At 48.1% G+C, this 10,273-nt stretch overlaps 2 protein-coding genes across 2 annotated transcripts; one reads left to right on the plus strand and one right to left on the minus strand.

The window, feature by feature from the left end:
- The first annotated feature begins 1,087 nt into the window (after positions 1 to 1,087).
- On the plus strand, positions 1,088 to 7,854 carry odf2a (outer dense fiber of sperm tails 2a). Its single transcript, XM_068752674.1, has 18 exons — positions 1,088 to 1,111; positions 1,315 to 1,428; positions 1,556 to 1,744; positions 1,891 to 2,078; positions 2,264 to 2,408; positions 2,489 to 2,611; positions 2,762 to 2,839; positions 2,953 to 3,024; positions 3,145 to 3,261; positions 3,419 to 3,604; positions 3,769 to 3,878; positions 4,112 to 4,247; positions 4,365 to 4,475; positions 4,565 to 4,828; positions 5,074 to 5,174; positions 5,368 to 5,530; positions 6,265 to 6,390; positions 6,471 to 7,854. Exons 1-18 carry the CDS (start codon positions 1,088 to 1,090, stop codon positions 6,639 to 6,641), a joined length of 2,418 nt encoding a protein of 805 aa, XP_068608775.1. The 3' UTR covers positions 6,642 to 7,854.
- Positions 7,336 to 9,144, minus strand: LOC137908771 (general transcription factor II-I repeat domain-containing protein 2A-like). The gene has a single exon (XM_068753192.1). It carries the CDS (start codon positions 9,142 to 9,144, stop codon positions 7,336 to 7,338), a length of 1,809 nt encoding a protein of 602 aa, XP_068609293.1.
- Positions 9,145 to 10,273: the final 1,129 nt, after the last annotated feature.

Below are 10,273 nucleotides of genomic sequence, written 5' to 3' on the forward strand. Positions count from 1 at the left end.
AAAGACTTTCCCAAGTTCGAGATCAATTATTGTATCAGAAGTGTTTGTTTTCTTCTGTGTGTTACCAGATGGAGTCAATAAAGAAATGAAGATTTGGCTTAATAAATTACAGTGAATTGTCTTTACTGTGGGACAAGTATAAATGTACTGCTTCGTTGCCTGCCGTTTGTGAAGCTAGGTTTAAAAAAAATATTGAAATACAGTGATTACAGCGTCAAAGTCTACTTGTGTGTCAGACTTCCCTGTACAACCGCCCTGACCTGTGTTTATTTTGATTCTGGTAGTTCAAAGGTCAAAGGTTGCCGTAGTTAAAACGAGGACATGGTTTTCTGTCGCCCTCTAGCGGCCCCTTCTAGCGGTGAACACACTCGGGAAGCTCCGTAAATGGTTCGCGTTTCGTCATCAAACAAATGTATACATCTAATGCTGATTAAAAACAACTTTACGCAAACAGTTTGATTAGCTGTCAAATGCCGTTCGGTGTATTTCATGAGCATAAAACAGAATTTTTTCAGTTTCCGAGTCTCTTTGGTTGCTAAGGAAACGTTAGAATCTCGACCATGGTCCAATCACAATCAGAAGAACGTGTCGCGTTCTTTGAAGTGACCAACCAGAAACAAGTGTTACGTCACTACCTGTTGAAGTTTCCCTAGCTTCCGGTGGTTGTCACTTTATAAATTCACCTACTAATTTTTCGTGCTCCACGGAAAATTAAGTTATTTTTATTAAGTATATTGACTGGAGTATTGACATTTCTCACATGGTAAGTTGAATAATGTGTTGCTTTACAGAATGCACGCGTTTATGCCTTGGAAAGAGACGTGTGTTGATTTTCTATTGATCCTTCTGACATATTTGCTGTGGTGAATTCATCCGTTTGATTAATATTATCCCTACAAGAAGATCAATGATCGATAGGAGTTTATCAAATATAATAGGTGAGAGTTTATCAAATTAACTTTGAGTCGTTTTAGAATGTCTTACTGTTTCACAGAAGAAAACAGTTACTAGTCAGTCAAGTTCACCTCCGATTCACGTGCACGTCAGCGATGCCACACCAGTCCACGTGCATGTGGAGAGCCAGGGGATGGATCCTATCAGGAGCCCTCAGGTTAAACATTTTCTTCACTTGTAATAGACGTAATATTCGTAATATTCCCATTTAAATTTGTGTATACTAATCAAAGCAACATCTCGTGAAAATAGAGTACGAGTACATAGTACATAGTGCATAGTATTCTGAATGTAGTTATTCTGCAAAGACACAAAAGATCATGCTAATGAATACCGGTGCACACAATCTGTGTTTTAAAGGGGAAAGCCAAGGTGGACCGAGGACGCCTCCGTCCCACAGCCAAGGTCAAAGCTAGAGTGCCATGGATACCACCAGGAAAGACGTCCATACTTGGTACTTCATACAAGTGGGAGGTAACACATATTAAGGGCTATTCATACTTAAATCTGAGCGATATTTTGATTTTCTCAACTTTTCCAAATGTTGTGAAAAATCAACCAAGACAGAGATGTAGAGTTACAGAGTCTGATTTGTACCAAGGGGCTGACGCACAACCTAGAAATCTCACCACCGCTTCCTGAACCAAATACTGAACATTCCCAGTCTGCGCTGCGATTGGCTGACCTCGCGTCAGAAGAGGAGGAAGAGGAAGGGCTGCATGGACGAATCAGCCAGTATGAGAGAAAGATTGACAGCTTGATGGCTGAAGTCGGCTCTCTGAAGAATGAGGTCAGTGAGCAGCTCTGCGCTGATTGGTTGTCTCCGACGTCTAACTGTGTCTGTGAGTTTTGGAGGTGAATGTAGGGGTTGGGTAAGCTTCTCATGGTCTGTGAAGCATGTGCCGGGTACTGTACTACCTGTCGGCCTGTGTGCAGGTGGAGCTCCGAAGGAAGGAGCAGCTGCTGGAGCATCGGTCGGAGCAGCTGAGTGTCTCCCAGCGGGTGATTGCCAAGCAGGAGGAAGAACTGGCTGGCATGACCCAGGAACTGGAAGAGACGGAGCTGGAGAACACACGATTAAGGAAATCGATGGAGAAGATGCTGGAGGAGACCGAATTCAACCGGTGAATGCATTCATAGTCCTTCTTCTGCGTCTCTTCTGTTCTGGCTTTACACCCAGAATAAATCCTGTCAATGAATTAAAGCCACGCTAAAGATCAGCCACTCTGTCTGATGGCTCTCCGGTGGAAAGGAGGTTACTGTTGCGTGCAGGCGTGCCACTGAGCTCGTTCCTGTCTTGTCTTTGCAGATTAGACGAGGACAGCGTTCAACAAGACGAAGATGCTCTTCTCAACAAATTGACGGAGGCCGAGGAAGATGGGATGGCAGCTGCCAAACAAGTCTCAGCCCTGCGAGACTCGGTTTCTAAACTGCGTGGTGCCGGCGGTGGCAGTGTGAGTTTGGTAGCCATCAGGTCCAACATGCTCTATGAAACAGCCAGTCGATGTGTGTGTCTGTCTGTGCGGTGCAGCAGGTGTCCGGCTCTGAGCCTTCGGGCGTGGCCCGTCAGAAGGAGCTGTTGCTGCAGAAGCTGGAAGCGTTGGCGATCACAAACCGCAGCCTGCGGCGCCTCCTCAGAGAGCAGCACGGATCTCGGGTACTGTGCGTCCTGTCTGCTGATGCCCCAGGGAGCAACTAGCTCCCTGCTACGCCTAATAACACCACCAGTGCCGTTTTCATTTCTGTTTCTTAACCCATCAAAGCTTTTAGAATGATGTTCCGTGACTGGCCGTGTCTGTTTTTTGAGCAGCCGGAGTCGGTCCGGATGTCGGAGCAGAAAGACGATTTACTCGCCAAGCTGGCGGAGAGGGAGGCGGAAAATGCTGTGAGTTTATTAGAACGTTCTCAAATCTGATTAATTTTAATTACAGTTGTCTGATGATTGCATTTTTTTCACATCTAGCTTGTCTTCCTTCCGTCTATTTTTTTTTTTTACAGCATCTTGTGGTGACACTGCAAGAGAAAGAGAAAGACGTGTTTCAGCTTTCCAAACTTTTAGATGCTGAAAAGGTACTGAGTTCATCTCTTCTTTCGTGATGCTTCAAAGTTACGGAGGCGTTTAACCCTTTATTTGTGCCGGTCACATCAGGATAGCCATTAATCGCAGGTTTGTGTTCTTTTGGAATTCAGGATAACTCCAGAAGCAAAGCCGATTTGTCCAAAAGTCTGGAGTCAACAAGAGCTCATTTACAAGGACGGCTCCGTAGCAAAGAAGCGGAGAACAACCGCCTGACTGTGCAGATAAAAGTCCGTCCTACCACATTCTAGAACATGTTATTGTTGTTGTTTGTGTGTTTGGCCACAAAGAACTGGATCAAAATATCTATTCTTTGATACGCTGCTGCTCAAATGAAAAAAACAAACGGTGAATGAAGCTGCAGTCTCTGGTTCCCCATTGGTCCAGAACCTGGAGCGGGCTGCCAATCAGCAGAAGGCAGAGATGGAGCATCTGGCGGAGCAGCTGGGGAGGCTGAAGCGACAGATAAGTGCAGACAGAGAGGCTCTAAAACAAGCCACTCGAGCCCAGAAACATCGAGCTGAGCGCAGCGAAGGCGCCACGGGCCAGCTGAGAGCACAGCTCCTGGACATGGTAGGTTTACCCAGACGTAGTCTTCCCAAGTACTCTAATTACTCTTCACCAGGTACTTCTGTCCGCCATTACAATTAAGGCCCATCACCACATCCATGAGCTGCGTCTGCATTGGTGTCTGAAGCAGAATCCAGCTCAAACAGTCCTGCGTTTCTCTTTCATAGGAGAGGCAGGTGGCGGACGCTCTGTCAGCTTCGGAGAGTTGGCAGAATCGGCATATTGAAGAAGTGAAAGACAAGAATAAACTGGCTGCTGAAGTGTCGCTGTTGAACAGGTAGCTGGAGCTCTGGAGCGCTTCTAAGGTTCCGGCTGTGAGTGAACAAGAGAGACGTGAACAGATGGGAGTAGTTTATCACTAAATGGGAAGTGACCACATCAGTCACACAGTCCTAGTCAATCAAAAATAATGTTTGACTAGTGCTTTAATTTCAGCCAAATGTGCGTGATGTACCTAAACGGTTCATGAGATTGATTGCGCCTGCTTGCATGTCGTGTGATGTGATACAGCAGCATAGCAGAGCTGACCGAGCAGCTGCAGAGTTCAGAACGGAAGAGCCGCGTGGAGAGAGATGCCCTGCTGGGTCGCCTGCATGGGCTGACCACAGAGAGCACCGCCAACCAACTGGAGAACCAGTCCGTCAAGGTGGGCCCCCCGGAAGATACTCATTATTTCGCCTAGACTTGCCCTATATTACGTTGGGAGGACAAACTGTCCTGTTAATTTAATATCCGAGGGTTGAACCGCGTCGTCTCCTGTCAGGCTACAGCATCTACAGTGGAGGAGAGGCTGGCCTCATCTCAGTCAGAGCTCCAGCAGGTCCGGGCCTCCATCAAGCAGTATGAAAGCCTGCTGGACAGCTATAAGATCCAGGTGTGTGACGTATCGTTGGATAAGGACAGCGTTTAATGTTCGTGGGGGACTCAACCCGCTTTTCCTCTCCGTCAACCAACGTTTAACAGGTTGAAAAAACCCGGGCCGAGGCCGACGAATACCGCGCGCAGCTGGCTCGGGTGCAGCGGGAGGCCGAGGCCGTCCGGGGGGAGCTGGAGCACGAGGTTGAGGGGGTGCGCAGAGAGCTGCTTGCTCAGCTGGCAGAGCTGGAGCCTCTGCCTGAAGCCGTACGACGCTCCGAACTCCAACTGCAGGAGGCGCGGGAGAGGGAGCGCAGCCAAGAGAGGCGCAGCACGGAGCTGAGCACCACCCTGACTGATCTCCGTATGAAGGTCACGACCGTCCTGCGCATGCACCCCTCAAGAATAAAGTCTATCTTGTTTCAACACCAATTTGAAATAAGGCTCTCCTTTTTTGCCTGGCAATAACCGGGTTTGGCTGAAAATGCTTTGTTTTGTAGAACTGAATTGTTACCGCCTTTCAGAAGACGCTAATCACTCTTATCTGTAACACCAGAGAGAATAATCAGAATCAGAAATGTTCCGGTTGCCTGATGAGGGGCGTGTCTTTGTTCCAGGTGGAGGCCCAGGGCTGCCAGACGGAGCTGCTGAGGCAGAAGAACAAGCTGCTGCTAGCAGAGAACAGACAGCTTCAGCAGCGAGTGGAGAGCTTGGAAAGGTTGCCTTTTCCTTCGCCACCATTCATACCTTCCTTACATCATCCATTACCCCCTTTCAGCTTCCCCTCACCTTTCCAGACACAACTCTGCCCTCTATTCTGTTCGGGGGGGGGGCAATTCATCCTTGTATGTACAATACATCATGTTGTTTTGTTCAGGCCTGGTTTGTTTGTTTCTTTCCTCATCTTGCAGAAAGCTGGGGGAGACTGGCAGTCAGAATAGTGATCTGCTGGTAATTGTTTCCAAACGGGAAGAAACGATCCGCAGCAATCAGCTCGGCCTGGAGGAGAAAACGAGGGAATGTTCCCTGCTGAGCAGAAAGCTGGAGGAGGCTCTGGATGATGCTCGCCAACAGGTCTGATAGACAGTGGTTAGACAAAGTGTGTGATGGAACATGGGACTGGATCGCCACCGGCGCCGCACCAGAACACTCAGGAAGCCACTCGCATGAGAGAAGCTCTTCCCTTTGTTCTGTTTAGTCCTGAACAGTTAGTTGCTGCTGCAGCTTTAAAATGCTAACATGCACTGAAATGCAGATTAGAGCCATAATGGTGATTCTCAATCAATCACATTTTATTTGTATGGTCCAAATTCACAAATGATCACTTGAGGGCTTTACGTTCTGTGCAGAGTAACACCCTCTACCCTTAGACTCTTTAACCAGGTGGGGGGGGGGGGGGACTCCAGGAAGATATCGTTGACATCTGTCATTTTTCTTGTCTTTATTTCACTGTCTATTTCATTTTTTTTCAGTGTAACTTTACTCTAAAATAATGACATCACTGTGACAAAGCAGAGTAATTTGTGTTTATTACATTACTGAGCTGAGCAGATAAGGAAATAGTTTTTTGCTCTTTATGCTGTTTAGATTATTTAGTATCAGGAGGTATGTCTGCTGTTAATGTACCCTCTTCTCTTTAGAGGACGTACTGCTAAACTAACTTTTGTTGCTCCAGACACTTTTGAGTTTGCTTGATTAGGGTCGTCCCTTCTTCGAGAATGTATTCCTGTTATTCATACGTTTTGTGGGGGGGGGGGGGTCCTGTCTCCCCCCAGAATCTGCGCCCATCGTGTCATCTTTCTTTCCAGATATCCGAGAACAGGGAACGAGCTGCTTCCAAAGAACGCTCTACCCAGTCCAAAATAATGGACCTGGAGAACCAACTAAGCAGGACTAGCTCCGAAATCAACCAACTGCAGCGCAGCAAAGAGGAGGTAAGAGCCTCCAGCCGAGTTCACTCAAGGCGCATCGGCTGTGTCGTTCTGTCCATAAGGCGGGACTTTATGCTGTTCAGGTGGAACGCCGGTTCCACGGCCGACTGCAGGACATGAGAGATCGTCTGGAGCAGTCGGACAGCACCAACCGAAGCCTCCAGAACTACGTCCAGTTCCTCAAAGGCTCCTACACCAACGCGTTTGGGGACACGGCCCTCAGCAGCTTGCTGCGCGCCCCCTCGCCCATCTGATCCGACGGCTTGGTTTTACATCCACGTTTCGAAGCTGTGCTATGGGGGTAGACTTTTACCTTTTTTTTTTATTAAGAACTACAAGCTAACCCGTTTAGCTCTTCACTAATTAGTTGAGCAAATGATGTTTTCTGCTAGTGTGGCTTTTATGATGTAAGATTTATGTATTCAGAACTGAATTTTTAGATAAAACGTTTCACTGAATTTGGAAAAAGACTCCCCAATAAGGTTATTTGTCGCGTCTCGGCTCTTCACAAGCCTTTTCAGCACTCCCACGGGTCTGACTACTCGTGCGTGCTTTAAATTAACCGATTACAGAATTCATCGCCGCATTTAATTTCACCAAAGATTAATTTATGAATTTCACAAAAATGCACGTCAAACATCGTGACAACTTTCAGCAATTGTGAATTCAGAAGAGATGAAGCTTCAGAAACGTTCGAGCAGAAAGTAAAGTACGACACTGTTAAAGATTAGATGACAGCATCGCACCTTGAGTATTAAACCTGTAACAAACACCCATCATAAACAAAAGGTTGCCTCACTAGCAGTCCGACTGAATGCCTGATCCCAGTTTTAGCCTCATGAAACGTCTCAGTTTAATTGTGAAATGAGAGAATCTCTGGTTTTCCAATCCACGAAGAGGCAAAGACGTATTTTAACGCATCCGCGATGTCGTGTTAGAAGCAGCGGTTCAGTGGGACCCCTGTCCTTGTCTGTCACGGCTCAGCTGGGCGATGTCCGGGCTGTAGGTTGACAACTTCAGTTTCAGACACGCCTCCGAGTGTTCTGTCGTCAGGCGGTTGCGAAATGGTCTCAGCACGGCCTTCATGTGGGAGAAGATCCGGTCACAAATGTGTGTCGAGCCAAACGCAGAGAGCAAAGCAAAGGCCACTTTCTTCAGGCACGAGAACTCGTCGTCCGGCAGACTCTCCCAACAGGCCGCGATGGACGCTCCTTGGTCCGTCTCGCCCCTTTCCAGTTCTGAACGGAGTTCCGCGAACTTGGACGCCCACAGCGACGCCGCGGCGAGTTCGACCAACTGCGTTTCAAAGTCGTCGATCCCCATCCACCGAAACGGAGAAGAGTCTTTCCCCTCAAACGCTTCCGGTTTGATCAGAAATGAAAACGCGGGGCCGAACCGCTGGAAGTCTCGAAACCTCGAGGAGAATTCCGCATCGAGCTCCAACATGTACCCGGCCATTCGGCCGAGGTCAACAGGTCGATGCGAGGAGAGCGCCCTCAAGTGGCCGAAGTGACGAAGCGTTCCCGATTGGATGTCGCCTGATAACACTTGTAGTTTTTCCACGAACGCTTTCCAAGCTTCGAACATGGACAGGACCGTCGGGCCCGCGCTGCGCAGCCGCAGGTCGAACGCGTCGAGGTGTCCCGTGACGTCGGCGAGGAACATCAGTTTCCCGAGCCACTCGTCGTCGGACAATTCCGGGTGGTCCAGGCGCTCCTCCGCGAAGAAGGCCCGGATCGCGTCGATGCACTCCACGAACCGCTCCAGAAGCTTCGCGTCGCCGAGCCACCGAACCGGCGACTCTCTGCCGGCGGCGCCGTTCGTCTCCTCCAGCAGGCGGCGGAGCTGCCGATGCGTGGACGACCGCGCCGCGTTGGTCAGACGCACCGCCGTGTCCACGACGACGTTCAGATCTCTCGCTGAGATCCTGGCGCATAGGTCCTCCCGGTGAATGACGCACCGAAGCTTCACGACGGGGTGCCCGATCCGGTCTTCGAGAATGTCGACAAAGTCGCTCTCCTTGCCCGCGGCGATGGAGAAGATCTTGCGTATGTCCACGCCTCTGGCCTCAAAATGGCCGCTGAAGGCAGCCGCCATGTCCGCCCCCGTGGCTCGTCCGTGCATCGGCGCCAGGCAGCAGAGTTCCTCCCGTATCCGTCCCCCGTCGGTGAATCGCGCCACAATGGCCAAGCGCGGGACGCCGTTGACGTCCACGTTTTCATCGACGGCCACGCTAAATACCGGAGCGTCTCTGAGCGCGGATGTTTGCTGCCGTGACACGTTTTCCGACATTTCACTAATCCGGCTTTCCACGGTCCGCGGCGAAAGGGGCATCTCTCTGATCGTTGAAACCAGCGCGTCTTTATTCGGCAGGCCCTCAAATAAAACACCCGCCGTCAACAGGAAAGCGTTCTTTGTGGATTGTCCGGCAGCGAATGATTTTCCGCTTTTCGCTATGTTGTAGGAAATGTTGTAGCTCCACTCCGTGGCCTGGTTCTTGATAGTATTAAGCTTCTTCACGGGGCTGCTCGGTTTAGCGCACTTTGCTAGCGCCGCGTTTATGGCCTCCGCTTCATCGGACTCGTCGTTGAAGTTCTTCTTGTGTTTTCTCACAAAATGGCGCTGAACGTTCGACGTCTTGCACACCACACTTTCACAGCAAAGGGTGCACAACGCCCGGCCTCCTTTCGAAACGAATCCATAGTCCTTGGTCCAACGATGTTGGAAAGAACGACTGGAAGTCGGTCTGCTCGCCATTACAACAACAACAACACCGCTGCTTTCTTCTTCGTGGGGTTTCTGCTTAGCCGGGTTTCTTCTTCGTGGGGTTTCTCAGCGGCTGGCCACCTTTACGACTGGCATTACCGCCACCTACTGGATCCGCGTATGGCTGAGCCTCCTATTTTACCACTAACGTAACTGTCCTTATTTAGTTACAGCTTAACTTATTCTAAATATATTTGTATATAAAAAAAACTTGAATAATAGATAATTAAATTTCCTTGTATTCTTCCAAATAATTCCATTATAAACTCCATCACCACGGATGTTTTATTTTAAGTTATTGTTATTTTGCATCAATTGAGTAATTTAATATTAATTTTATTGGTATTGTTAAATGTTGATGATTTATGTATGAAGGACTTTCAGCGGAAACAAGACCGCAAGGGCTTTTTTGAAATGCTCCTCTTAGAAAGGATGTTTGACTGTACTTATACTGTAATACATGCTACTGTTTGACTGTACTTGTACTGTAACATTCTATCTAATAAAATATATTATATTCTTCGCTTTTGCTGCATCTCCCTCTCCAAGTATATCCTTCATCTCGAATCCTTGGACCTCTAATCGCCTTAGTTTGTCCCTAATCAATTTTCCTTTGGCCTACGTTATCTCTGCATTCCAGCAACACATCTACTATTTTAAGTGTTTTAAGTATTACCGTACAATCAGAAGGGTGGTGAAATTCTAAAACAGATGCTTCCAATTTAAAATATTCTTTCAGGAAAACGTAGAGAAGCATTTTGAGGTGGAGGAGTTTCGTGTACCTCCGGCTTTTATCGGTTGCTTCCGTACAGTTGCAGAACATTACGTCACATTTGGTCGAAAAAAGAAAAACAGCCATCGTTGAGCGACGCCTCTTCTCTTTCTTCGTCGATCCGCTTGATCAACTACCGCTTCGTCCGCTACTTCAGCAAAATACTAAGGTATAAAAACATGGTTATTTTTAATCTAGTTTGACATTTATTACAAATAGTGAACTGTTTTGTTGTATTTGCAACGTTTTTCTTATCATATTTGTATTCCCAGGCTGCTTAATTTCGGTTCCTACTACGGTGAAGGCATGCCCCGCCTTATACCGCTGCTGATTGGCTAGTACATTTTG

Source organism: Brachionichthys hirsutus, chromosome 19, assembly GCF_040956055.1.
Source record: "Brachionichthys hirsutus isolate HB-005 chromosome 19, CSIRO-AGI_Bhir_v1, whole genome shotgun sequence".
NCBI classification, from domain to species: domain Eukaryota; kingdom Metazoa; phylum Chordata; class Actinopteri; order Lophiiformes; family Brachionichthyidae; genus Brachionichthys; species Brachionichthys hirsutus.